We start from the raw sequence: 27460 nt of genomic DNA, 5'->3' as shown, positions 1-27460 counted from the left end.
AAACAGAAGGGGGAGATGGGTTTCCAAAAGTCCCCATCTCAAAGTCAGCTCTGACTCCTTCCCTTTCCTGCAGGTTTTTCAGGGTGCTGGGAGAGACTGGTGTGTGTCTGAGAGGTGCAGCGAGGAGCTGTGTATTTTAGCATGCGACAGTATGTGAATACCGTCTTTATGCTGCAGCCACTGTTCAAACCCACTGCAGTTCTTTAAAAACTACCTAGACTTACATGGAGTATGTTAGAGCTGGAAACCAGATTCCTTAAATAGATATACATGTAATATATAAATTGGGATGGTGAAAATCTGTGAGCAATTGCCAACATTACCAATAAATTTGATAGTGTAGCTTGTGAAAGATGTAGGCTATCGGCATGTATTCTCTGAAGCATGCACTGTCTTCATTCTCTTGTTTTTCAACAGCCCAGACAACAAAAGTGACAGACTGAGGACAAACCCAGCTGTCACTGATTATGTGGCTGGCTCAGAGCACACAGCCCATCTTAACAGTGCTTGATCTGTCATGAGCCACCACTGGAAGAATCCTAGTTACAGCTTAATTCCAAAAACCTCCAGACTACTCGACAAGCTAAATAACTTTGGATGTTAAGTTTTTCAGTTACACACATTAAATCCCCTCTTCTGCTATGTTTTGTCTTTGTTTTAAAGGGAACATTATGATAGCAAGAGGATTTTCATGTACGTCCATGATGTTATTGCAGATGTGGAAAATTAATTTGTCCTGCAGTGGGTTTTTTTGCAGTTAGATTTCTAAATGCATTTCTATATTGGAATTAGGGAAGAGTAAAGTTCAATCCACTCTTACAGTATTATTAACATCACAAGACGTTAGGACAATCTCAACAGTGCGTAGCTCTCAGACAGTATCATTGAGTACATAGGGGAGCTAAATATATCTGAATCAACATTAGAACTAAATAAATTTTACAATTTGTTTTCACAACAAACACCACTTTCATGTCTCATTCTCAGCCTTTAGGCAACCCAGGTTCTGACATAGAGATTCACTTCTGAGATGTCTATGGTATGATTTACCTATGCTGTAGGACAATGTAATTGATGATACAGTATAACACTTATAAAGTAATACAAGGAGGGAATGTAATCTAAAGTCTAGCCAAAAATGCACTGCTTTTACTTGCAATAAAACAACATACAGTACATAGAAAATCATAGATATACAATATTTGTATTAAAATATATATTACTTTATATTCTGTCTTACTTTCAATATTCCTACTATTTTGTGATATCATATTGTAAAATGTATTGTCGGATCATAATGAAATGGACTCATGTGTTTTTGAATATGAATATAGCCAGCAGTGCATGGATAGATAACCCTTGAATGACCATTGCACTTCAATGTTTACATTGATTCAACTAGCTGCTGATTTCAATTCACTAGCCCTTCATCACTTAAATGATTCTTCCACTGGGTACTACAGTATGTCATAGTAAGTAACAGCTGGCTCAAACACAGATTAGCAAAACAATAGAAGTACAAATGTCATCTCTGAATCAGGACACAGAAATCCCTATTTTGGTTACACTTTATGAAAGGATGCTGCTTACAAATGATTTATATTTTATATACTGTGAATAATTAATAGAGAAACAATAAAGTACTCAGAAATTATTGCATATGGTTATTAAAATGAAAAAGGAAATATTTTCAATATATTGTGGTATTGAAAGGCCTTTGTAAACATTTACCACATTTTAATAACCTATTTGTAATTCTTTTCTAACACTTTATAGCTTCTTTATTAACTATTTAAAATACAGTAATATGCCTCTGTTATAAAAAAAATAAGCAGCCCCTTAATATAAAGTGTCTGTTTTTTGTTCTTTCTCCATCTAAATTGGAAAGTTGGGTCAAGTGGACATTCTGGATAAACCCTGCCTGGGTTACCTGCAGGCATTAACTGAAGACCAGCCCACCCAACAAGACAAAGAGAGGAGACATTCAGAGAGGAGCAGTGCAGCGCACTCAAGTCAGACAGAAAGAAAATAGCATTCAAGGATATGCAGCCGGACATCAGTCAACAAGACACCTGAGCTGGCAATCATTTTCTTTGTTGTTTTTTAAGAAGCATCTGCCGGTTAATTTAATTGTGCTGTGTTTCAGCTTGGCTGTGGGTAGAAAAAAAGGACCAAGCAGGGTCTAAACAGGTATCTATAGGAGAGCAGCAGGAAGTCAGTCACGCCAGCTTGTCAGAGCTAGGCGGGCTTTTTAAAAATTATTCCACTGAAGGCTTTTATTTTTCTTTCGTTTTTATTAAATGCAGAAGATTTCTTAAAAGGTCATCGGAAATTAAAACACGGGAGGGGCTGTTTGTTTATGTTTTAAAGGAAAAGGAGATCATGCTAAAAAAACCAACAGAAATTTAACTCTCAAACCAAATCAAAGTTAGTGCAGAGAAGAGAGAGAGACTGTATAGCAGGAGGACGGCAGACATTCTGGTCTTCCATGACTGACAGTGCTCTGGCTATGTGAAAGAAAATCAGATAATCTAAATAAAAACCTTTATCACAGCATGGTTAAGTAGAAATCTTTTTACTCTAAAAGAGAAGGCATGACCCTCACAATTTCAAAACAAAATACAGTAGCCAGATATCCTGACATGCTGCTGAAGAAAAGAGGTTTGGTCTACCTTTATACATTTATAAAGCAATAAGGAAGCATGATGTCCTCAGCTTTAGCTTTAGAAAAAAACATGAAAATACTTCCCTTTAATAATGGCTCATCAGCTCAGGAAGGTCTATTGACACTAATCAAGACCCGTAACTAACTAGAAATACTGTTGGCCATAATTAGTACTGTACCTGAGAGGGCTGGAAAAAAATATTATCTAATTTAGGTCTTTTTACTTCAAAAAGGATACTTTTATCACCTTTTAAGATAAATAGTCATTGTTACAGAACACCACAAAGTGCAATGTTCTGTGAATTGTATCTCATAACAGCCAGAATCTACGCTCAGCTTCTGAGAGACTAGTAGTGTTCAGGCACATGCGACTGGGCAAACATACAGTTGGTCTGTAATGCTCTTAGATGTCCGGAGCTACATGCTCCACCACAGTGAATAGATCAGTGTGCATCTGTCCTTCTTGATCAACTCTAGAGACATTCTCTGGTGTCAACATTGTTAAAAACTGTGTGTGATTCAGGTATTTTGGGAACACATCATTATTAACAGAAACATTTGCTTGCAAACAGACCAGGTGCAATTCTGGCTCAGCAACTAATTTAGTTTAGCATACAGAACAAAGAAACCAAGGTACAAGTTGTTACCATGGTTGACAGGAGTCACATACTGTACTCCTGATACAGACAACAGTCAAACTAGAGAAATCAGGCTTAAGAATCAGCCTGATGAGCCTCTATCTCACAGTATGGACTTCATATATCCATGGTGAATAGATTTATTTTTAGTGTACCACATTTACTGCAGCTGTTTCTATCATATTCTGAAACTTTCTTTGAGAAATGTATTTGACTACTGCATTCCCACTAAATGTTTGAAGACATAATGTGTGTTTTTTTAAATGCACCCGATTAGAAGTAAAAAGGTTTAAGTATTTTGGTGTTATGTGGTAAAAATGTCCACTCTCATCCTGCTATACAGTTTCATTCATGCCAGAGGGATATATTGACTTTACCCCCCCAAAAAAACAATTTGAAGGAAAGAGGAAAATAAATTAAAAAGTTGAGGCAATGCAACAGTCGAGATCCTAGCTAGTCTCAGACAGACAGAAAGTGAGGAGCAGGCACGTTCAAGGACAGTGGCTGTCTACTTACGTTCACCTCAGTGATTGCTATATCAACAACGCTACCGACAACAATTAAGGCGTCAAATGTATTCCATGCATCACAAAAATAGTGCTGCATAGGATGAAAGAAAAAAAACAGAAAGAAAAAAACAAAAGGAGAGAAGAGAAAAGAATAAGAAAAAGGGTTACACATGAACGTTCTTGAAATCATAAAAGTAAAACTGGAAAAAGAAAAAAAAGGACGACCATCATGCTTGTCAGCGATACTCATGAGTCGTAATCCGGGGGTTAGTCACGTCGTGTCTCGTTAGTTGCAGTGAAGTTGCAGTAAAATGTACAAGCAAATAAATGAAAGCTTGCTCTCGCGCAAGGTCTATTTTATTCCTACCTTCAACCCTATACCCACACTCATTTTGTGAAAAACCAAAAAAAAAATACCCCTTTCACCAGCAACCCCCCTCTCTGAGAGGCACAAGCTGTCTTTTTTTGGTGTTGAAACACGTGGACGGCAGGAAACAAACTCTGGGTAAAAAAACAACAACCACAAAAGTACGGAGTACAGTGACGTGGCAAAAAAGGGGGGAACCACAAAGAGAGAAAACAGAGCGAGAAAGAGAGAGAAACGGGACAGACAGCAGGTGTGGGAAAGGTAGTGGTATACTCACATTGATCTCACTGAGAATGACGTCTATTATGCTGCCAATTACGATGAGGAAGTCAAATACATTCCATGGATCACTAAAGTAACCCTATACAGGATGGAGAGGGCAGGTGAAGGGGGTAGAAAGGCAAGTTAGATAGGCATCATTAAAATGTGAAAGCGTTCTATTTTGTTATTTTTCTTCTGTTCCACTGCTTCCCTGGGTTTGATTCAGTGGGCCAATAAAAATTCAAAAGGGTCTGTCTCTTTACTGCCAAAAGGTGCACTAATCTGTGCAAGCAAACGCTTTCTCAAATTCTGGTGAAATTACTGGAAACACTTGACTAAAATCAGGCAGGGGACTCAGCCTAGAGTAAATACCCCACTTCAGGGAGAGTAAGGTGTTTTATCAAACCCTATTACAACTGTGTGTGATTCTTTGATAGAATTAGGGCCATAATACAGAGTTACAAAATTAAACAAATTTAAATTAAACAAATCTCAATTATTGTGTAATAATCCAGCAGTTTAGGATGAAGGCTAGATACAGTACAGTATGTACATTTAAATGGGAGATGTGTGCTTGCTGTATACTGTATGTAGCAAACAAGAACTGCTTTAAGTCTTGAGGAACATAGTCATTAAAAAAAATAAAAAAAGATGTATAGTTTGAGCAAATATTTGACCTTCATGTTTTCAGCAGATTCTAATGATCAGTTTGCTATACCCAGTTTCACAGGCAGCGATTTTAACAACTTCTGCCCATGTTTGAGGTTGTGGGTGTGTCTGTAAATTACGAGATTGTGAATTTAATTCTTTTAAATTACTTTGAAAGCCATGCCATCTCACGAGGCAAAACACACTAGCTATCGAAATCAGGATTGGTAGAACTGATGGTTTTAAAGAGTGGGGAAAAAATTGGTTTTAAAGAGACAGCCCACTTTTATTAATGGTGTTAACATACTGTATGATGAATGAATCCAAGCTATAAATTATTTACAAATATAGTATTACAAATTTACAAATATAGTGTAATTTTATGTTTTATATTTATATTTGGAGGAACGTTTGTTTAATGAACATGGACTTACTTGTGTTTTGTGCTATTATTTCTCTCTTTCATTTGAAAATGTAATAATAAGTATGGTAACACTTTGCAGAGCTGAGCAATGAGCTCCAAGAAAAGCTCTGAGGAGGTGGATTACTCCAAGGCAGTGCACCAAAGCCAATAAATGGAGTGGTATACTGTAACTCCCACTGTTAACATGAACACGCCTGAGAGATGAAATGGTGACTGGAAATTCAATTTCCTCTGGATAGTGCATTGGGTGACAGGGCATCGGAGAATGTACAGTACCACGTTGCACCAGTGAATATGATGTGTAGTTTTCATTAGTTAAGTACGAGGCGGGGCAGTACTGCAAAGTGACAGGCACTTTGCTCAGAGCGGCATTGGTAAACATTAAGGTGCAAGTTAGCATGGTGGAAGAGCAGATATGATTGTAGCAGTCTTATCGAGACAGCAGGGTGACAGTACTGATAGGATGAATGGACACTGGTTAGTAAGATGGGAGATCTCGTACTGAAAGCTTAGAGTTAGTCCAGCTCTTTAAATGAACAGGCAAAGATAGGTACAGCTTAATGAGCAGTTTTGAAGTGGTGAGATTTGGTGAATCTATGGCATTAAACAGTTATACATTAGAAGAACACTTTTGTTTTAAAAAAAAAAACAAATAATAAAATAATATTTGCAAACTAAAAAGTCCAGAATAGGATTCTAAAATATTTTTTTCAACTGGCTTCTCTGACTTAGCAACACATTTTCATACACATTAAATGGAGAGAATAAAAAAGAGAGATACATTGTAATTTCCAAAAAAGGATGTTAATTAAAACAATAACCCAAGCAGTAGCATGCAATTCCAAACATCATTAAACACACTTTACATACTGGGAATAAAATAAACCATCAACCCACTATTTACAAACATTTCATCATTGTACAGCTTACTAGTATAAAGGATCTGTGGAGCATTAGTAGGAGACTCCAGTAATATTTTCCACCATCCTTGTGGTTATTGTGGTTGACCCAGTTATGTTAAGGTGACAACAGTTAAGGTTATACTGTAAGTGAAGGAAAATGTTAATTATTGCACAACATCCCCAGGTATGACTTAATATAGGCCGTACAGCTGGTGCTTGCATGATAACATTAAATGGGAAAAAATCTGAAAAGAAAAAAAAATTATCATCAACATTAAGTGTGCAGTATGTATTTCAGAGTCCAAAGTGGGGATCTAACACAGGCAAATGATGTGCTGCTTGACAGCCTCAAGTTCAGTAACCCAGGAAAAAAAAAAAACACTGTTTTAATCTGCCAGTTTATAAAGTACTGGATTCTAAACTTTATTAAATAGATATTTTCACTTACCAACTTTAAATAGTAGTTAGGTACTGAAAAGTTATAGAACAACCAGAGTGAAAGTAGTTCATGTTCTCATTTTGTAGATACTGTAGTTTATGTCATTTCAAAATAGTTCAGTAAACTACATTACCCATTAGCACAGAAAACTGCAGTTTTTAACATTGCAGCCGCAGGTATAATTTTCAAATTTCCTTTAGCATGTTGTGACACTCATAGACAGAGTGTGCGTTACGAATATCTTAATGGTAAAACTTCACATAAGAGTGCCGTACACTGCTACAGGTTTTTTTTTTCCAGGTCAAAAGAACGACCCCAGCCCCCAAGTGTGATGCAACTGCAGCCAGGACAGTAACCCTAAGGAGAGAAACACTTTGCCTTTCATTTCTAATTCACAGCTTTGCAGCATGAAGTACAGAAATGAAGTACAGAAATGCAACAAACATTCCATTGAACACCATCAAGTCTTGGGCATCTCATTTCAACAAAAAAATTTGAGCTTGGCAAATAAACTTTCAGCAATATTTTCAGAATGAAATTTTGACAGTTCTGTCCTGGTTTACCATAGCACACTATGTGCCACCTTTTAACTCATTAATAATATAATATAATTATTGTATATACTGTACAATGTACTTTAAAAATATTTTTAAAAATCAGTCACTAAATGCAACATTAAAAACGAATGAATGTTTAATCTCCCAATACACCCATATTCATTTTGACAAGTCATATGCTAGTGGAATTCACATTCTTCTTTAACACTTTATTTCCTCCTGAATCTCAGTGAAAACAGACAGATATTCAGAGATACAGATTCAAAAGGAAAAAAAACTAACTGGTGCACAAATACAATGAAAGCATATTGATTGATGGGATTGAGAAAGCCTGGTACAGATAGCTAATTAAATCTATGCAAAACTAAAACTAGCATCATCCACAGCCAAACACCTGAACCTGCAGGGTTCTGCTATCCACCAGTAAAGCACTTCAGACCCATATTCCTTTTCTACTGTTTCTTAGCCAGAACAATGTGAGTTTAAGGCTGCTTTACATTAGAGATATCCAAGTGAGTTCTGGAAAAATTGTGATGTCTTTTGTATTCCATCCCAGATGAGCCTTGTCTTTCTTAGTCAAATTAGTATTAACTGAAAACTTGGATTACTTTTTTCATCTTCTGTACAATGTGTCAATGGTCTATTTTAAAAACCCAGCTTTAAAAACCAATTGATATCAGACTGAAGATCCCACAGTGCTCCACGAAGCTAGTCTGAGCAGAATCCATGATGGTGGGCCAAGACCATGCACTGAGACACTAAACACACAGTTCTTTGGTTACTTCAGAAGGGGCAGTACCCATGGCATGTGTGATTGAATAAGTTATGGAACCTATTTTAGGCACATAACAGTTGATTTTGACAAGTGGAATTCTGAAATAACAAACTGACTATGACATTGTTTCACATTGACTATGAATAACAGTTACAAGATTATATACCAAATCCCAGCTGAATCGTTTATACAGTAAATGGGTGCACGGTGAGGTTAAAAATGTCTTTTTTTGTACTGTATATGGCTTTAGCTTAAAAAAATGATTAAATGATTGAAAAGCTTTTCTATGGTGGTACGCTCTTCAGAGTCACAAGTCAGCTGGGCTTCTGTATTGTTTTCTAACTTAGAATTTTGATATACCCAACGAATCTGGAGCATGTAATTGTGTGTATAATGTGATTCACATCTTGGTTTGCAGCTACAAACCTTGTGACTGTAAAAAAGGGACAAAGAAGATGTGAAGACAGACTCCCCCAACCTGCCCACCTTGGAGCAATTCATTTTTTAACTCTATTTTAAGGCTACGTAGCCACATACTGTACGAGAGATTCAGAACTGATTGGAGGACAGGTGCATACCTCACAGACAGAACTGCATGCCTGTAAGTACCCAGAAGGCTGCAGGGCTTGCTGTATTGTTGAGACCCAAGTGATCCCAGGAAAACTAATTTCACCTTAACCTCAGCTGTGCTCCATCAAGTGGACACCACTATTTGGAGGATCTGGTCACTGCTGGCTAGTGACTTGACCAGAACTCTTGGACAAGTGTAATACATTTTCTGCTTGAGACACTACAATTATATTTTGTATATGATGTTATAGATCTCCGGTGACTTATTCCCGGCTTCTAGAATTTTTTAAATTATGCAAGCTTTTAATAGGTTTATGTTTATTACTATTACTGTTATTCTAAGTATTTTAAAGTGCACAGTCTTTTTAGTTATTATCCCTGTCAGCTCAGGTTCTTTTAGGAGATGGTGACGAGACTAATATGACCTTGTATATCAAGATAAAAATTCCTCAGTACTTCAAGGCTGTGTTCCTTAATTTAGTCACATGTAATTGAAAATAGAATTTGACAGGGATTTTTTTTGCTGCATTGCCATAAAAATCTGATATTTATGGAGCCCCTTTGTAATATGAGTAAACCCGTGTTTGTATGTGTGGTACAGGAGACAGGATAAGGTATATTTCTCATAATTATAGCGAATTTGATATTTTATAGTTTTTGTATACATCTATAATGTATACAATGTAATATCATTTTATATAAACTATAAGTATAATCTATAAGTAATCTGAGGCTGTGGGTAATGCTAAAAATAGACATGGAAACAGAAACTGACATAGAAAAGAAAATTGGCACAGTTACATCATGGGAATGGGAACACTGATATGGATATGAATGCAGAGCAAGCTACAGGTAGCTATTTCTGTAAAATCTCTCTTCCCTAAACACTGCAAGATGTAACCTAAAGATCTGTTCGCTAAGAAATAAAGTTAAGGTGTCTTAACGTTAATGTTTTTGGATGCATTTCTGCAGTGTCCATCTATCTACCCATGAAAATTATCTCCATCTAACTACTGTAAATGAATACATGTCAAATACAGTTTGAAATATTATCAAAATACTGTACCTTCAATACTGTAAATATGTTTCACCAGCTATCTCCCCCTACCATGTCCAGGTGGAATGGACAATGGTTATTGAATAGGCATATCCAGGTTACAAACACTATACCCACAGGGCCAGGTAGACGACAGTTGTAATTCACCCATAGAAAAACTGGGTTTTCAAATCAGCTATGTTGCCAGTTCTAAGTGAAAAGATGCAGGGCTCTCAAACTGACTTAGTTTCCTGCTTTTACTGAGGCTGGGCCGTACCATCCTTCATTCAATATAGGCTTGTCTGCCAAATGAGATAATGTGCACTGGGTAAATGGAAATCCTTAGAAGTACTGATAGGTTATTGGTAAGGGAACTCAGACCTTGCCTCCTTATTTTTTATTTGACTTGTGAGGCCATCTGAATCACAAGCTTCGGTATTCTTATCAGAGGAGCTAGGATGCACAATGAATTTCCTGCATGCATTTTGATGGCATTTCAAATTGCATTTAAAAGAATGGATAAAAAATGGAAAATGGGCAGATGGATGGATAAAACAGAAAGATATTTGTTTATCCCTCCAAAAATATGAACATTAAGATGTCTTAATTTTCTCTTGGTAGATTGTATTGGCAGCAACGTGGAGCAATAAATAGATTTCTAACTGCTGTGGGTTCTAATCCCAGGTGAGACACTGTTTTTGTTCACTTGATAAAGGTATTTCAGCCAAACAGTAAAAGAAAACAGCTGTGTAGATGGGTGCGAATGTACTGTATGCTGCTTAGGATAACAGCTTCAACCAAATAAGTTATTAATCTCACTGTGTCACACAGCTAAATTTTCCATTAACCTCCCCTCCCCCCCAATTTCAAACTAATATCTGTGTTGTTTATGTTTAGCACTAACTTGTATTGGCTAGCTTTTGTTTTCTATGCAGGAACTGCAGGAACTGAGATCTTGTTCTTTTAAAAATTTCCAGCTCCCAATTCCATCCAAGAAAATACACATTCTTCATGTCTGCTCTGTATATTGAAAGTACGGCACACTAACAGGACTCCAAGTACCCAAGTACTTCCATACCCAAGTAACTGGCCTTTAAAGAAGGGCTAAGTTACACAAGTCGCACTTACTCTTTAACAATGTTATCATTTTGACATACAGGAAAGGGTGTTTGGCCAAGGATAATTTTCAAGATCATAATGGAAAATCAATGGTAAGCCTTAGAAATGATAACCACATCAACAATATATGGTCAACAACCCATGCATTCATGCAGTACTGTACAAAGTGGAAGTGTACGCACAACACACATCTATATTGATACTGAGTTTAAACACAAGTCTAAAAGTATTAAGGGAAGGAAAAGTGTTTGTCACTTTGATATATTAACCCCTTATCTCCTGGATTCCTTGGAAATCTCAGGACATTTCTTCTGAACAGGTGTCAATGTGGTTCTCCAGGGTCACACAAAGAGATACACACTAACTATTTTCCCAAGACAAAAGATTGGTGAGCAAATGGGTATTGCATTTCCTGTGGGGGTCTGTGCTGTCTGAAGATCCAATGCCTAGTTCTTATTGACTAAAATGGAGAACAATAGAACTCACCTTTAAATACTGTACATAAGCATGGCTGAAAAACAACATTTTCAGTGCTTTCACTAACACAAATTCTACTTCAGAAGACACCAGAACCTCCAGGCCCCTCAAAGTGGCAGCTTCCTGGGTGAGGGAGGTGGCTACTTACCCGTGGCTTGAAGGCGATGAGTTTGAGGATCATTTCCACAGTGAAGAGCCCAGTAAACAGCATGTTGAGTACGTTCATCGCCTTGTTGAAGGACGTTGACTGACCATGATGCTGAGAATGAGCAAAATAGGCAAAGATTAGCAAATACCTCTAATGAGATGTTTTATTCCATTTATTTTGCTAATTTTCTAGCATTGCTGATTGTTATTTTAATGTATCCCCCCCTTTCCACAAACCAAAACCCTAGTATTAGAAAGTAGAACTGTAGATTACACTTAGGAATTTATCTAACATACACTATCATTAATTCTTTTCATCAAAAAAAGTATATATCATTGAAACACACTACAACATTACACTTACACATACTGTAAATTACAATACCGTTAGGTACAGTACATTACATACAGTACATTGAAGGCATACAATGAAGTATAACTGTACATAGGAAATGCTATACAGTATGTAAATGAAATGCATTAAATTATTCTCATCATTACACAGTATAAACTCATTATATTTTCAATTTTTTTTCATGTTACGTTTCCTTATATTTATTTTTCCTTATGAGGGTTACTACGCATCACATACGGCTTCCCAACCTTCTCCAGTCTGAGAGTTTACTTACAGTATATTGGCATTTTCACTTATATGTGCAATAAAAGTAGTGGACGGTAAACCCTTCTTCTGTTTAACAAATATTATAGCAAAACCGCTGTTTAAGGATACCTCTAAAATCCTTATTTTCAAAGCTATTTATTACAGGCAGTCAATTATCGTGCCGCTTTGTGCTCTCATTTTCAAAAAATCCTTTGTATTCCTAAAGCATGAATGGAGTTCTAAATCCTTTCTGTTCAGTTGCAGGTTTTGTTTTCTGCCTCTCTTCCTGTTCTCCCTGAGTGTCGATATTCTTTCTCCCCTGCTCCCTGCTCCTTCGTAACTATCCTGTCTTCTGTTCTTCCACACGCTACTTATGTGCTGTTTTCCATCTCTCCCTCCCGCTCCTGAAGAAGGCTCCACAGCCAACACGTTGTGTCTGTTTTCTTTTCCTTTCAGCATGGACTAAACCTTTACCTGTGCCTTTGATTCCTAATGCATGCCCTACTTGCATTGCAAAGAGCAACAGAATATAATGTGGTTTTGCTCTGACAGCAATTATAAAGTAGAGGAGCTTAAGGTCCCTGTTCTCAAGCTTTGTGAACTTTTTGAACTGGTTGAGAACCCTGCTGTGGTGAGACAGTGAAGCAGACTTACCTGCATGGCCAAGCAGATGGTGTTGAGGAGGATGAGGATAAACATCAGGTACTCAAAGTAAGTGGAGTTGATGACATACCACACCTTGTACTGGTAAGGGTTCTTGGGGATGTACCTGCGCAGGGGCCGGGCTTTCAGGGCATACTCCACACACTGACGCTGGAGGCAAGGGAAACATAAGCATGATAAGATCACCTTATATCTTTCTAAATATCTAAATATTCTCCGCCTCTTCTGCACCCCTTCCCAGGCAATTCTAGGCCCACAGTCTCAGTGCTCCCTTCAATTCTTTTTTACAATTGTTTCATTCTTGCAGGTAAGTCAGTTGATAATTGATTCTCATCTACAAATTACATTGAAATACTAAAATATCACTCTCTGGCACTTACTGACTCTTTTACAGCTCTCAAGTGCTGCATTCAAACATGAGTGAACATGTTTTGTATTTTCCTCTGCTGTACTGTAAACTTTAATTATTTGTCTATAGTACAAAGATTTTCTACTATCTACATTTCTGCACATTTTTACTATAATTGATGCAAAAGGGTTCACAAAGTGAATGACTTTGAATGAATAAATAATCTTTATCCTACTCCTTGATTAATTACACCGATGATTGACCCTGCAAATAAAATGCTAATTAGAGTTTAATTTACTTCTCCTAAACACTGCTATCTAGTATTTCTGGACCACAAAACTATGTTGAGTATGCCTTAAAGTGTTTTGAAAAAATACTTTATACAGTTTATACTGTAAGTTTATTTCTATGACAACTATAAATTATAATTTGGAACATTTACTGAGGCCCCTCTGAGATGATTCACTGTACAGTAAATGCTTCTTTAGATGTTAATTCATGCAGCAACGTGGTTGATCACAATATTTAATTCAAATGCTCTCGGCATGAGATTATCATTTTTGAATCCCCTTTTCCAAAACACTGCCACCAGCACTCTGAAAAAAGTCTCCAGAATAACATCTGAACATTTCCTTGGATAAGACTGAAAATACACCACCATGAGGTACCATTTCTACCACACAATGTCTTCACACAGTGTCTCCCAGATAGACAGGCTAATGTGTTAGATCATTCTGCCCCATAATCAATATATTGTGTAACAGCATTACAGTTTGTGGTACAGTAGATATTGCTCAGGGTTTGTAAGTATGCAAGGATGCCTTTTCTTCAAGCTTATCACTTTCTGGCACTTACTGACTTCTGTACAGCTCTGAATTAATGTGGTTAATTCAGAGGTGCAGTTTTCCTATTTTTTAGTCTCTTTCTCATAGCACGTGATTATCATTCTACAAGTGAGTTCTGTTGTCCCTACAGCCTAAAGTAAATCGAATTGACGTCTGGCTCTCATACTCTTTTGAGGACAGTCTCCTAGAATTTGTGTAGAGTTGTGTGGAGAAATGCTGCACACTTGTTAGCTTCTCTCACCTGGTTCTTGTCCAGCTCACAGTTCTTGTACTCCTGCTCACCCTGCTCCTGGAAAGTGACGATGACGAAACCCACGAAGATGTTCATCATGAAGAAAGCGATGATGATGATGTAGATGATAAAGAAAATGGAGATCTCTACACGGTAGTTGTAAACGGGTCCCACGTCTTCGGTGTGGGAATCTATAGCCCTGTAAAGCAGACTGGATATTTGGGAGAAAAAAAAGAGGGCATTGTTGAAATTGAATTAAAGCAGGCATGTCAGGTTTTGTGAAAAGGTACATATTGCAGTGTCTTGTGATTCTGACAATTGTTAATGTAAGAAAAAGATTTTCTTAATTATATTTATTGAACCTTTACCTGAATATTTCTTAAACAGCTGCAACTCTTAAATACAATTTTCCTACTATATCTTGTGCTGGATGCTAGGTTTGAAAATTCCTCTCTTTGTAGGATGGTTCTCTAAAAGTCCTGATGGAATATAATTTATAAATTTATAAGAATGTCTATCATGTTTACTGGGAATGTTTTACACAGTGTACTTCTCATATTTCTGTACATAAGAAATTGAAAACCGATTAGATGTTAAACAAAGCATTGAAGAGCCATATAGTATACTGTATGCTTGCCATTTTTTGGGGAACTTTATTCACATTTTCTCCCCCAAAATGAAATTTATCATTGAGTATATGATTTTGCGTAGTGCAATGCTGAGCATGCACCAAATCTGGAAGAGCAAAGACATCAGCCTCACAACCAAATGCAAAATGGTCCATTCTATTGTGTTCCCCATATCAATGTATGGGTGTGAAAGCTGGACCCTGAAAAAAGCTGACCGAAAGAGGGTGGATGCTTTCAAGCTATGGTGCTGGAGAAGACTGTTACAGATACCATGGACAGCAAGGGTCACCAATAAAGAGGTTCTGGAGCGCATCAAGCCAGAAATTTCACTTGAGGGAAAGATCACCAGACTCCAGCTCACTTATTTTGGTCACGTGATGTGATCAGATTCATTGGAGAAAGCAATGATGCTTGGAATGGTCAGTGGAACAAGAAGACGAGGCCGCTAAAGAACGCAGTGGCTCAACGCCATCAAAACGGACACAGTCGGATCCGACTGACGGGATAACATCATCATCATATGATTTTGAAATTAAGACCTGATTGTAGATAACAAGCAATTGAAGCAACTTGTTTAGTAATTTAATTAATTAAGAGGTAAGAGGGGAAACATATAACAGAAGGCACAGGGGTACTGCAGGACCAGGACTGGGTGAAAAGGATCTACAACCAGCAGGTCTAAGTTACCTAAATTCAGGCTAAGCAGTTGGGATCCATGGGATAGTATACTGTACAGTATATCAGTATTGCAGAGGAGAAAGGTTAATGTATTAACTAGATTTCTGACCACTCATAACTTCATCAAATCAGCCATTTTCATTTCTGAACAAAAAATGGTTCTTTGTAGAAATTGTCCCAAGACAAAAGCTCTTACTCTTTTCTACAAACATATGTTTAATATGAACGTCTTTCTGAGGCTTCAGGAACAACCGACTTACTCTGGCCATCCTTCAAAAGTCGAGACAGTGAAGAGAGCCATCATCCCATGCAGCACATCATCAAAGTTGAAGTCATTGTTTTCCCATTTGCGCTCTGCCTTCTCGGGTTGATTCACATCCCCATCTTTATAGTGGATAAAATGCCCCCTGTGGACACAGAAGGACATGTTAAGGGTATGAGGGAAGAGAGCTGTCAGTTCAGACAGGTTTCCAATCTTAATAAAGAATTTCTCTTATTCTTTGGGTACAGTAGTAGCATGTTATGTTGATGTGACTGAAGCCCATTTCTATGTTGAAGGGGTTCAACTGCTTTTTAATGTTTTTATTCCTTCTTTTTATGGCCTGTTTTTTTCTTTTTGATTTTAGAACTTCACATACATTAATAGAATATTAGATACCTTTAATTGTGAAGATCCCCACATATTTTAACATAATTCATTGAGGATCAGATCCCATCATAGAGCATGATCTTGAGGTGACTGTGACCATGCATTCAATGGTTGAACATTAGAGAAAACAAGCAAAACCTCTTTATTAAAGTGCATCTGATTATGTGGTCATATTGCCTCAGTTGTTTTTTTCTTTATTGATCATGAACATATTTTGCATAATTAAATTGGCTGCATCTGTACTAGTTCATCACGCTCACTTTTACATCCTGGAAGAACCAATGACTATATCCTCAGTTTTTAGAGGAACATGATTACATTTAGATGTTTTTTTTAAATCTTACCCCAAAATACACAATTTTGGAAAATGACCAAATACTGTAGATCCAGCCACTCCTCCACTTTCTAACCACTTTATCCAATACAGTGTCGTGCGAGTGCCAGACCCTACCCCTCGCAAGCAACAGATGCTAATCAGGAAACACCCTGGATGGGAAGCCAGTCCATTGCAGAACTCATCCAGACACTCACACATGGGCCAATTTTCCCAGAAGTCAATAACCTACCAGCATGATGGGAAAAAACAGGTGCACCCTGGGGAAACCCATGAAAACTCAGGGCAAACATACAAACTCAATGCAGATATTATCCTAGGTATGAAGTGAACACTGAACCTCAGAGCTGAGAGGCAGCGATGCTCCACTGCACCACTGTGCTACCCATGATCAAATCATATTACATCATTTTGGGATCCTGACAAGTAAGAAAAGTATGTATATTATACTGATAGGTGTTTATCTACCTGTGACAGGCTGTCAGCTGGTGTCTGTTTAGGTACTGTAGCTGCAGCTGTAGGGAACTGAAGAAAAGGTTTTGTGTGGGGGTGTAGCCACACACTGCACTGGCAGTGCCATATCCAGTGAGTCCCACAGAGGTATATGGAATGTGGCTGTAGATGAGACTATGTAATTTTGTTGCAGTAGAGGATGCTGAGGTTGCGGTCGTCAGGGATGTGGCAGGATTAGACAGCGGACTGGCTACAGGCTGCAGAAGCCAGAGGGTGAATGTGAGATGGGAGGCGGGGGGGAGACAAGGCCTGCATACCAGAAGGCTTTCAATCAGAGACACTCAGGACCTGCTGCTAGCCTGCTTGTTTTTGAGAGTGAATGATGTGAAGGAAGACAGCAGGTAGAGCAGACCGGTTCAGGGGTGGGGGGAGTTCTGACAGTGAAGTTCCTAGGGAAATGAGCTTTCGGACTGCAGCAGGTCTTGTGGTCATGCCCAAGTGACAGAATAGTGGTGGTGTGAAAGGAAAGTATCAAGCCTGCATGCATGCGGAGTTGAAAAAACCAGAAAGCAGAAGACTCAGTTGGAATCTGTCATCCCTGGAGGAGGAAGGGTGAGGTACTGATTGTTATGCTTTGGCTTGTACTTTGGGTGAACACCAGAGAGCAGGAAGTACAGCCGGAAGTACCCTGGCTCTGTGTTGCAAGAGTAACTGAGGTTGCCTGCCAAACCATGGCAATGTGTGACATCTGGCATGTCTGTACAGCAAGCAAAGAGAAGGATCTTGGCAACATGGCATATTTTGAGTTTTGCTTATGTATTTCTGTGAAATAAGAGTGATAATTGTGTTTTAGGGCTGTTAGCTGTGCATAGTGTGAGAGAAAGAAAAAAAAATGATGGATGTGAGTGTTTGTTGGTGAATAAGGTCACGTATAGATGAGCCTGTAACATCTCCTGTGGGAACTGTCTGTTATAGTACCTTTTAAAGAAGAGAATGACCCTGTACCTTGGAATGTGTCAGGAAGAGATATTTTTTCAGAGGATACAGACTTACAGGCCAGTGGTGAAACATTACACTACTGTGCTTATTTTACAAGGTACTATAATTAACAATGTGTAATTATAGTACCCTTAGTACCCTATAGTTATTAATGTGCCCTATATTTTATAAGAGATGTTACATCTGTCTGGTAGTAAAGAATTTTGATAATTTATAATATAATGATTCTGATGAACTTTTTTGAACCTGAATTAATTTGTTCTCAGAGTCATGTCAATACTGGGCCTACCATGGAGCATTTGTCAAAAAGAAAATGATAGCTACCACAATAAAAAGATGTTACATGTACCGGTATACTTTTTAACAGTTAGCACTGAAAATATGAGCACTGACACTGTCAGAGCTTAAATCTTCTGACCTTGATTCATTTTTATTAAATTAACAGAAGCAATATTAATAAGAGTAGGTCACTGCACAGAGATAGATAAAATTATCAGACTTCTCAACCTCAAGGTTCTACATTATTTCTTGAATGTAAGCAGTTCATGTGCAGCATGACATACAGAATATAAATTTTACCAAAAAGCTTCACTCTGATGTCTGATTTTTAAGTTTATGTCCATTGATCAAACTTGAATCATCAGAGATGATTAGCCCTTACATGTCAGATTCAAGCAACCAAGAAGTAAAGAATTAGACTGATTGGCTAAACATCCCACCATTTGTTAATAAAGAATAGCTAATCTAACAAATGAGGCCGATTCAACAGTACCAGCTAACTTTAGTAGTGACAATTTCATGGACCTCTTTAACAATAAAATTAACAACATCAGTCTTCAACCACAATCAAACAGGCTGAAAAGAAGTCTAGAACAAAAACAATGTGTGCACCTTTTCAGTGTTTTTCAATTACAGTAGTTCATGAACATGAACTAAAGAAATGAATTATTAGGACAAAATCAACCCCCTGTCCTCTAGATCCCATCCCCACCCAACTAGTTAAAGATTCCCTTGAAGTACTGGCGGGACCCTTGCATCAGGCATTGTAACTGACCAATTTAAAGTAGTGGTTGTTGACCATTGCTTAAGAAACCAAATTTGGATCCAGTTAGTTCTGACTACAGACATATCTCAAATGTTCCATTTTTATCTAAAATTCTTGAGAGAATAGTTGTGGCTCAACTTCAGTCTTATCTGATTTGAAATAATATACTAAAGAAATTCCAATCTGGTTTCCGCCAAGGCAACAGCACTGAAACTGAATTAACAAGAGTTGTAAATGGTATTCTGATAACAAATGATGCAGGGAATGCAACAGTGCTTCTGCTCCTATATTTTAATGCTGCCTTTGACACAGTTGACCATTGTATTTTGTTACACAGTCTTGAGTCTGAGGTTGGCCTATGTGGAATCATCCTTAAGTGGTTTACCACCTATTTAACTAACCGTTTTCACTATGTTCAAACATCTAATATTTGTACTGCTTTGTCACTGTCACCAGTCAAATTTGGGATACCACAGGGATCAGTGCTCGGAACAGTATTGTTCTCTCTGTACATGTTGCGGCGAGGTAGGATAATATGAAAGCATAATATGAACTTTCATTCCTATGCTGATGACACTCAAATATACATTTCATTTACACCTGATGATAACTTGTCAATTGTCACTTTAGCTAACTGCAATGAAGTATAATCTTGTGTGTGTGAAAACTTTTTGTCACTCAACTCTGATAAAACTGAGAGACTGTTGTTTGGAGGCAACAGTGCGGATAGGAGTGCTATAACCTCAGCACTCAACTCTGAGGGTTTAAAATTATGCCTAAAAGATTCGGCACATAAGCTAGGCGTCATCTTGAACGCAATGCTTTCATTTAACTCTCATGTTAATGCAATATCAAAGGCGTGCTTCTTACAGTTAAGAAACATTGCAAAACTAAGGTATTTTCTTTCCACTCAAGACACAGCAGCATCGAGAATTGTTACCAGGAGTAGAAACTACAACCACATAACACCTATACTTACAGTAGCTGTCTCCATTGGCTTCCTGTTAGATTCAGGGCAGACTTCAAAATTCTTTAATTTACTTATATGGCTCTCAGAGGTCAGGCAGCTGTCTATTTAATGGAGCTGACTAATGTATACAATCCAAGTTGCCCACTTAGATCACAGAACGCAGGTCTTCTTCTTATTCCACATATTAATAAAAAAACTGCCGATGGTAAAGTCTTTAGCTACAGGGCTAGTTTATGGAATAGTCTGCCAGCCTATGTACGGGATGCTGAGTCAATCTCAGGATTTAAATCCAGCCTGAAAACATATCACTTCAGCCTAGCCTACTCACACCTTACATCATAGCTCGTTGCAACTATGGCTGCTGTATGGGCCATTGTGTGCTTCAGTGTTGGCGTTCCAGGTAGATACATCTGTTCTGACTAAATTATCCTATTCTCCTCCGCACATGTCCGGATGGTGACCAAGCTGGGCACCATCTGAGTTAAATGCTTCATCGCTGCCATGGATCCAAGAGGGACATCGCGAATATACCTATCATTTAGGAGGATTTGATGGTCTACAGAGATCTGCATGGAAGACTGGCACACAGAAGGACATGATGGAGACCTAATACTCTACATTTAGTACTTTTATTAGAATTGTATAATCTTAGCATGCCCAGAGGGGGTTGGGCAGCGAGTTGACCTTGGACCCCTAGAGGTTTTTTTTCTCCATACAGAGGAGTTTTTGGTTCCTCTCCTCTGTTGTTTTCTGCAATGTCATGTATTGTCACACAGCTTTGTTAAGTGCCTTAGGGGAACCTTGTTGTGAAAGGCACTATATAAAAATAAATTGAAATTGAAATAGCTGATCATCTCACCTGCACTCTGCCTCTGTCTGCTTAGAGCCATCTGTACACTTGAAAAGCTTGCCCTGTGGATTAAAGAGGTGTAGTCAGTATATAACTGTTCTTACAGGGTGTTGGAGCTCTATGTAGAACTAATGGCTTTTCCATGTGTGAATATATTCAAGATTTATTATCTCCTGAGAAATATTTGTTTTACAGGAGATTCAAACAGTAACACAGCACTTTCACCATGCACTTCTCAAATGCTGTTAGCTTTCTTTAGAACTCTAAGTTTGTTAAGTGCATTGATCTGATTTACCCTAATGATTTTGCTACATACTGTATTTTACTATTTTACCCAGTGTATTACAATATACAGAACTGTTGTTATCAAGCCAACAGATAAAACAGTTTGCTAAGACACTTTCAATAGATGATTTGTAGAAAAGGGCTAAAATAGTTCTGTCCACCTTTTGGACCCCCTCTTCTGGCCTTTTTTTTATAAATGGTCTCACAAGACGTGCCCCATCTTACACTTTTATCTGTGATCAGACCCAGATACTTGTAATTACCATCAATTTCTATAGTCTGACCATTTATTTTACTAGCGACTACATTTGTCTTAAAATCAACGATTATTTCATTTTCAAAACATTTTACTCCAAAAAGAACTCATTGAACCATGTAAAAACATAACTAAGAATGGGCTCAGAATAATATCATGAGATCAAGCTGACTGAGGTTGTGTCATCAGCAAACTTTTGTGCTCTAATTGTCTTTAGTGTATAAAATGTATAATAAAGGGAATAGAGTATGTACTGTACAGTATATCAGATACCATAATGACCTGTTGAGACCTGTTTGATAAAAAAAATTAACACCTGTCTAATCAATTTACCATTTCATTTTAAATTCTTGAGAATTTCTGTGCCAATAAGAGTGGTTATAAACAAATACATTTTTAACTGACTTTATGTTAACAACATGCTTCTTGTTCAGGATGTTGAACAACCATGATTAACAAGGTTTTACATTGTCTGTGTCTAACACATTGCATTGTCTAAGGTGCTCCATTATCTATTCCTTTCTTTCCCTGTCCATCCATGTTGTCGATGCTGACTACTTGGGAACTGGGAGATGGATAAGAGTTGGCTGCATTGTTTTCTCCTATTCCAAAAGTCTTATGGGAATCAATTAAGCCTCTGCAAAAGCCTCAGATGTTTCTTTTTCTTGTATCAATCCCTTGCTGTATATTTGCGACTAGAAAACCTACCTTGAATAGCTGGACACCAATGCAGGCAAACATAAACTGCAGCAAAGTGGTGACAATGACAATGTTCCCAATGGTCCTTATCGCCACAAACACACACTGGACCACATGCTGAAAAAGCAGCACAGAATACAGGAGTGATGAATAAATAGTTGTGAGGCATAATAGAAGCAAGTCTGTGGAAATAAGAATTTTAAGCCACCAGGCAATTGAAAATGTGTCACATACTGTAAAAGCAGCTTTCTGTGCGCTAAAAACTTACAGGTAGTTGTATTTCTGCCAAAATTAAAGTCCAGTAGTTTTCTTATTTCAACGTCTGTGTTGAAGATTTGACGTAGCCCAGCATCTAATCATTTTTTACTAAAATTAACTTTTTTTCAATTAAGGGTTTTGTATGACTAAGTACCATACAAAGTCTTCATTTTGCCAAATTGGAAAGGGCTCTCCAGGTGTAGAAGGCTCCTGGGATGTCTATTAAATATTTGTGAATAATTAAGCTATTAGCAACCAAACGAGCTGATGGGCTGAGTACTGACCTTTCATTTATAACCTTTCATACTGTATGTCCTTATGCAGGATAGGATATCAAAATTATCTGATTGTTTCCCTCTAAATCTCTCCACTAATTTATCTCATTCTTGAAATGGTTGGGTGTTCCAACAAAGGCTTTTAAACTGGATAATTTAATAGTTGTTCTCATTTCAAAGTTCTCATTTCTCAAACCCAGATGGAAACACAACATTATTATGATAATGAACAGGCCATTCAAATAGATCAGGGTTTGAGGCACCCTAAACTACTAACTACTAAATAACTACTGCCTATACATCTACTTTATGAGGCTGGGTGGAGTGGTCAGATCCTTTCTCTTGACTTCGATTGGGCACCTTTTCCTCCTTCTTTCTACCTTATAACCTCGTATTTTATGCTTTTTATAACTTATTTTCAAGATAAATTTAACAGGGAGCACAGAGGATTTTTGTGTGTTAACCACTTTGGGATTGAATTTGAATCTTTTTCTAATTCCCTTTTCTGTTTGTTTTAAGCAAACTATAGGTGAATGAACCCCTTAAATATCTCCATGGGTCATGCTTAGTTCTGTGCCTTCTACATTAGCAGAGACAAGGTAGTAAAAACTACCATTCTCACAGTTTGGTGGAGAAGTGTCCAGGCTGACATCATTACACCATACCAACCTTCAGGCCCTTGGCTCGATTAATAGCCCTCAGTGGTCTCAGTACTCTCAGCACCCTCAGAATTTTCACAACATTAATGGCACTTGATCTGCAGACAAAACAAGAAAGCATTGTCTGTCCAATGTTCATAAAAACTCAGAGATTTCCACAGATAACAATAATGCTTGCATGGTGTGGTTGGCAAATTTCAGTATTAAGGGACACCATTTTATAAAAAAATAAGATTTGGTTCTCTGACCATGATTCTGTATTCACTCAGGAGGGACAAGGAAGCAGACCTGCTCCTCTGACACACCCACCTGCAGAACCATCTGTCAGCAGAAATGATTGTTTTATGGAGAAGCTTTGTAATCCCAACCACTATTCTATTCACTGAATCACAGAGGGGATGAGGGACACACTGACAGCCTCCAAGTGGTGCAAAATTAATTGCATACTTCCACTTGGGGAGTCTTTATCAGACAACATTTTGTTGTCTTAATAACAGCCTGATTTGTTATTACCTTTAAGGTGGTGGGGCCAGTAAACACCTAATTGTCTAAAAATAGTCTAAAACTAAAAACACATATTCAATAATTTTGCAAATGAAAATGGGTCTGGAACAACAGCCCAGTTGATACTCTGAGATCTCCCGAGAAGAAGCTGAATGCTGGATCAATAAGATGCTTACTCAAATCAGCAAAATGGTTCAAATGGGTTCACCTCCTCTTACAGTATTTATTACCCTTCTTATGTTCTTATTTCTGGAGGGTTATCCACAAGCCCTTAAGTAAAAATGCAAGTATGGCATGTTTTAAATAAAAAGGAAGTTTAAATGTGAGATGTCTGTTTTACTGGGGGACTAAGTGTTTTAAAAGGCTTTATTTTATTTATTCATTCAGCACCTGAAGTTAATTAATAAATTAATTAATAAACTGAGTTTGGGAGTACCATGCTAACTTAAAAACTGAAGTGTTATTAGGTAACGAATTTTATTTGAACAAATGATTGTCCTATAATATTATAATTGCACATATTGTAAACAACTCCACATCAGAAATCTTAAAAAATACATATATTTTAAGTATATAAAGTATTTTGTACCAAAAATTAAGCGTGTAGAAAAAAACAATACACCACCTGGCTATTTAATTCCTATTTAATTCACGATTGTTTCTACAGTGAATCTGTTTCATTTTGATTCAATGGCAACACATTCATTTGCCAGACTAATTTCTCATGAAATTATTATTTTTTTCCTCCGATCTTAACCGCATTAAACCTGAATAGTTGAGTGGAGACTCACCGAATAAAAAAAGAGATGAGGGATACACCGACAACCACCAAGTCCAGGATATTAAAGTAATTCCGACAGAAGGACCCCTTGTGAAGGAAGGCTCCATAGGCTGTCATCTGTAAAAAAACATACAAGTTATTAGTTATTAGAAATTAGTCCTCAATATTATACTGTTTTAGTATTTTTAGCCAATTTTAGCCAATTGTTCCACTACAAATATCAATGGGCATATTGTGGTTGTGAAAGGGCCATGTCATTGAGCAATAAGACAATCTTCATGTTTTCTCATAACTACTATATTTAGACACTTTGCTGTAAAGGTACTCTATAATATTCTACCTCTGCACTCTACAGTAATATTTAAAACACTGTTACTGAACAGAATGTTGCTCTCCCATGAAGACTGTCCTCCTTACTAGCAGTAGTGAATTGGAAACATTATCACCAAGCCCATTAACATGAATCCTAAGAGCTAATAAAATGAATTGTTCACAGGGGTATCTTTTAACCAAAATACTGTACATACTGTATGGAGAACAGTGTTGGCCAGAGAAGAGCAACCACACATTTAACTGATAGATTTCAAGAACTGAACCTTTATAATCTTGAAAATGGTAGACTATTATCCCTGTACAGTATATGCATTGCCTGGGGTACACAACACGTGTCTACTGTAAGTAGTAAAATCTAATTAACAATGTAAAAATTGTTGTTAATAATTGCACATTAACACACTGGGAGAGGCTTGCTGCCCAGTAATCACAATAGAGATTCTTGTCTGGATCACATTCCCCAGAATGCTATGAGGAATGAGCTGCTGCCCTCAGTCACCAAAGACAATTGGTCTGGTGACCGAGGGCAGCAGCTCTGACCGACCAAAGGAACCTATTATCTGCCATCTGGGGACAGAAGGCAGAACTTCTGCTGCACCAGAAGGGGTGAGGGAAGGAAGCAACAAACTGAACAAGCAAGTGGAACCGAGGAATTCTGTTTTGAGAATTTTAAATGTTTTTGAAACGTTTGAGGGGGGAAACTGTGTGGTTTGGATGCTAAGCAAATAGTTAGGGACTGTTTTTGTGTGTTGTTTTAGAATTTGGTATCATATTATGAAGGGTTTTTTATTTTTTTTTTATATAAAGTTTTAAACAACAGTTTATTTCTGATTAGCCACTGCACATTGTAGCAGATCCTCCACTGTAGGCAGCGTGATCAGAAGGACCTACGTCTATATAACCATTCCTAATAGAAGAGACAGTAATTGGCTGAGGGCAGACAAATCGTTTAGTTTTAAACCTTCCCTTCTTGTTCTGATCTTTAACCATAGCTATTCCACTTTCCCAGTTTAGGATGTTTTATTTGACTTGAAACTGGAGGATCGTGTTTGGTCAGGGACAATTATCAGACTCATCATATTAAATGCAATTGACAAAACAACTGTAACCTTTCCCTGTGATATAAACTAATTGACTTTTATTCTCCTTTGGTTGCACACCTTTAACATGTTTGTCTCACTCAAGGCCTGATTGGTCCACTCCTGGAGGTTTAGATAATCTCAGTTGTCCACTGTTCTCTTTTGTAAAGACAAATCATCTTACCCACAGGTGTCGCTGATTTGCTCAACTATCTCGAGCAGAATGTGTTCTTATTCCTTTCTTTAATGTTCAGACAGTACCCCAGCAGTCTAACCCAAGAACAACACTCCAGATCTGTGTGCTCTGTTACAATATTTATAAATATAGTGGCAATACCCATATTTAATATGTATTCAGTGTATTAGAGAACGAAGATGAAAGTAAAACATTGTTTACATGCAATGTAAAGTACTGTTAAGAGTTTATCTTTCTGCTATCTTACGACTTGATCTTTGGAATGACTCAAAGGCATTCAGGCAACAAAAAATTAATAGTGGTATAAATATAGAGGCACCTTGTTTAGGAATCAATGGATACAGGATCAATGTACTGTACAGTGGATTATCACTGTATAAAACAGTAAACATGCTTGGGACTCAAGAGGGAAATCTAACTCATGGCTGAGGTGGATATGGCAAATGCAAACACTGTATGCAAACGTGGTCTGGCAAACAAAAACGCCTACAGTTCTGGTTCCATGCATGGATAGAAACACTCAAACCAGGGACAATTTTGTAACTCGAGGAAAACCATGTGAACACAAGGAGAACATACAAATGCCATACTGTACGAATAACACCCCAGGAATCGAACTCAGGGCCGCAGCACTGTGAGGCAGCAATGTGAACCACTGCATCACTGTGCCACCCAGCATTAAAACATTACTTGTATGCATTAGGAGGCTTCACCTTTAAGATGATCTCAATGGTGAACAGTCCAGTGAAGACATAGTCTGCATAGCTCAGGATCTGAGAGAAGTAAAAAAGACCTACGTGAGAAGTTATTGGAATTTTGGTATTGGAGAGAGAGAAGTGATAAATCTGGTATTAGAAATACACTACAAAAAAGGAACACATACTACATAGGAAAAATTGAAATTATTGTCTCACTCTTCATATCCAAAACTTTCAAGAGTCTTGCCTTCTTCTTATCCAAATTTATAAGTGTCTACAAAGCCTTCAATACATCCGTCACCCTCACCACTATCCCTTCTTCTTTTCAAATGGACTACTGTCTGATACCCCAACAATGTAATCCTCTTCCAGTTCTACTCTACTGCCCATTTATTCTTTCTCACTTTTTTCAGACACTGATCTTTACTTTCTGCTCCACAATCACAAACTCAACACATGTACTATTGAGTTCTTCTTCACTCTTCAGTCCAAAGAAGCATTTTCTCCTACTATTACTTCCTACTTTTATTTCCTATCTGTTGAACAAATATGTTCTCTCTGGTTCTTTTCAATCCATCTTTAATAAAGCCCACCATCATGAGCATC

General features: G+C 37.6%; 1 protein-coding gene across 9 annotated transcripts in view; it reads right to left on the bottom strand.

The window, feature by feature from the left end:
• cacna1c (calcium channel, voltage-dependent, L type, alpha 1C subunit) overlaps positions 1 to 27460 on the bottom strand; it is a 447138-nt gene that overhangs the window by 44531 nt on the left and 375147 nt on the right. For 4 of the 9 annotated variants that reach the window (XM_069192105.1, XM_069192106.1, XM_069192107.1 and 1 more), the window contains exons 21-31: positions 26870 to 26929; positions 24559 to 24665; positions 23274 to 23361; positions 22081 to 22188; positions 20841 to 20893; positions 15792 to 15938; positions 14234 to 14435; positions 12790 to 12948; positions 11536 to 11646; positions 4457 to 4540; positions 3820 to 3903 (exon numbers count right to left, since the gene is read on the bottom strand). In XM_069192105.1, the coding sequence (XP_069048206.1) occupies positions 3820 to 3903; positions 4457 to 4540; positions 11536 to 11646; positions 12790 to 12948; positions 14234 to 14435; positions 15792 to 15938; positions 20841 to 20893; positions 22081 to 22188; positions 23274 to 23361; positions 24559 to 24665; positions 26870 to 26929 (1203 nt within the window). The remainder of the gene's footprint in view (positions 1 to 3819; positions 3904 to 4456; positions 4541 to 11535; positions 11647 to 12789; positions 12949 to 14233; positions 14436 to 15791; positions 15939 to 20840; positions 20894 to 22080; positions 22189 to 23273; positions 23362 to 24558; positions 24666 to 26869; positions 26930 to 27460) is intronic. The other 5 variants (XM_069192110.1, XM_069192112.1, XM_069192113.1 and 2 more) reach the window with 2 other exon arrangements.

This window comes from Lepisosteus oculatus, chromosome 7 (assembly GCF_040954835.1).
Source record: "Lepisosteus oculatus isolate fLepOcu1 chromosome 7, fLepOcu1.hap2, whole genome shotgun sequence".
NCBI lineage: Eukaryota > Metazoa > Chordata > Actinopteri > Semionotiformes > Lepisosteidae > Lepisosteus > Lepisosteus oculatus.
This window is presented reverse-complemented; position numbering and strand designations above follow the sequence as displayed.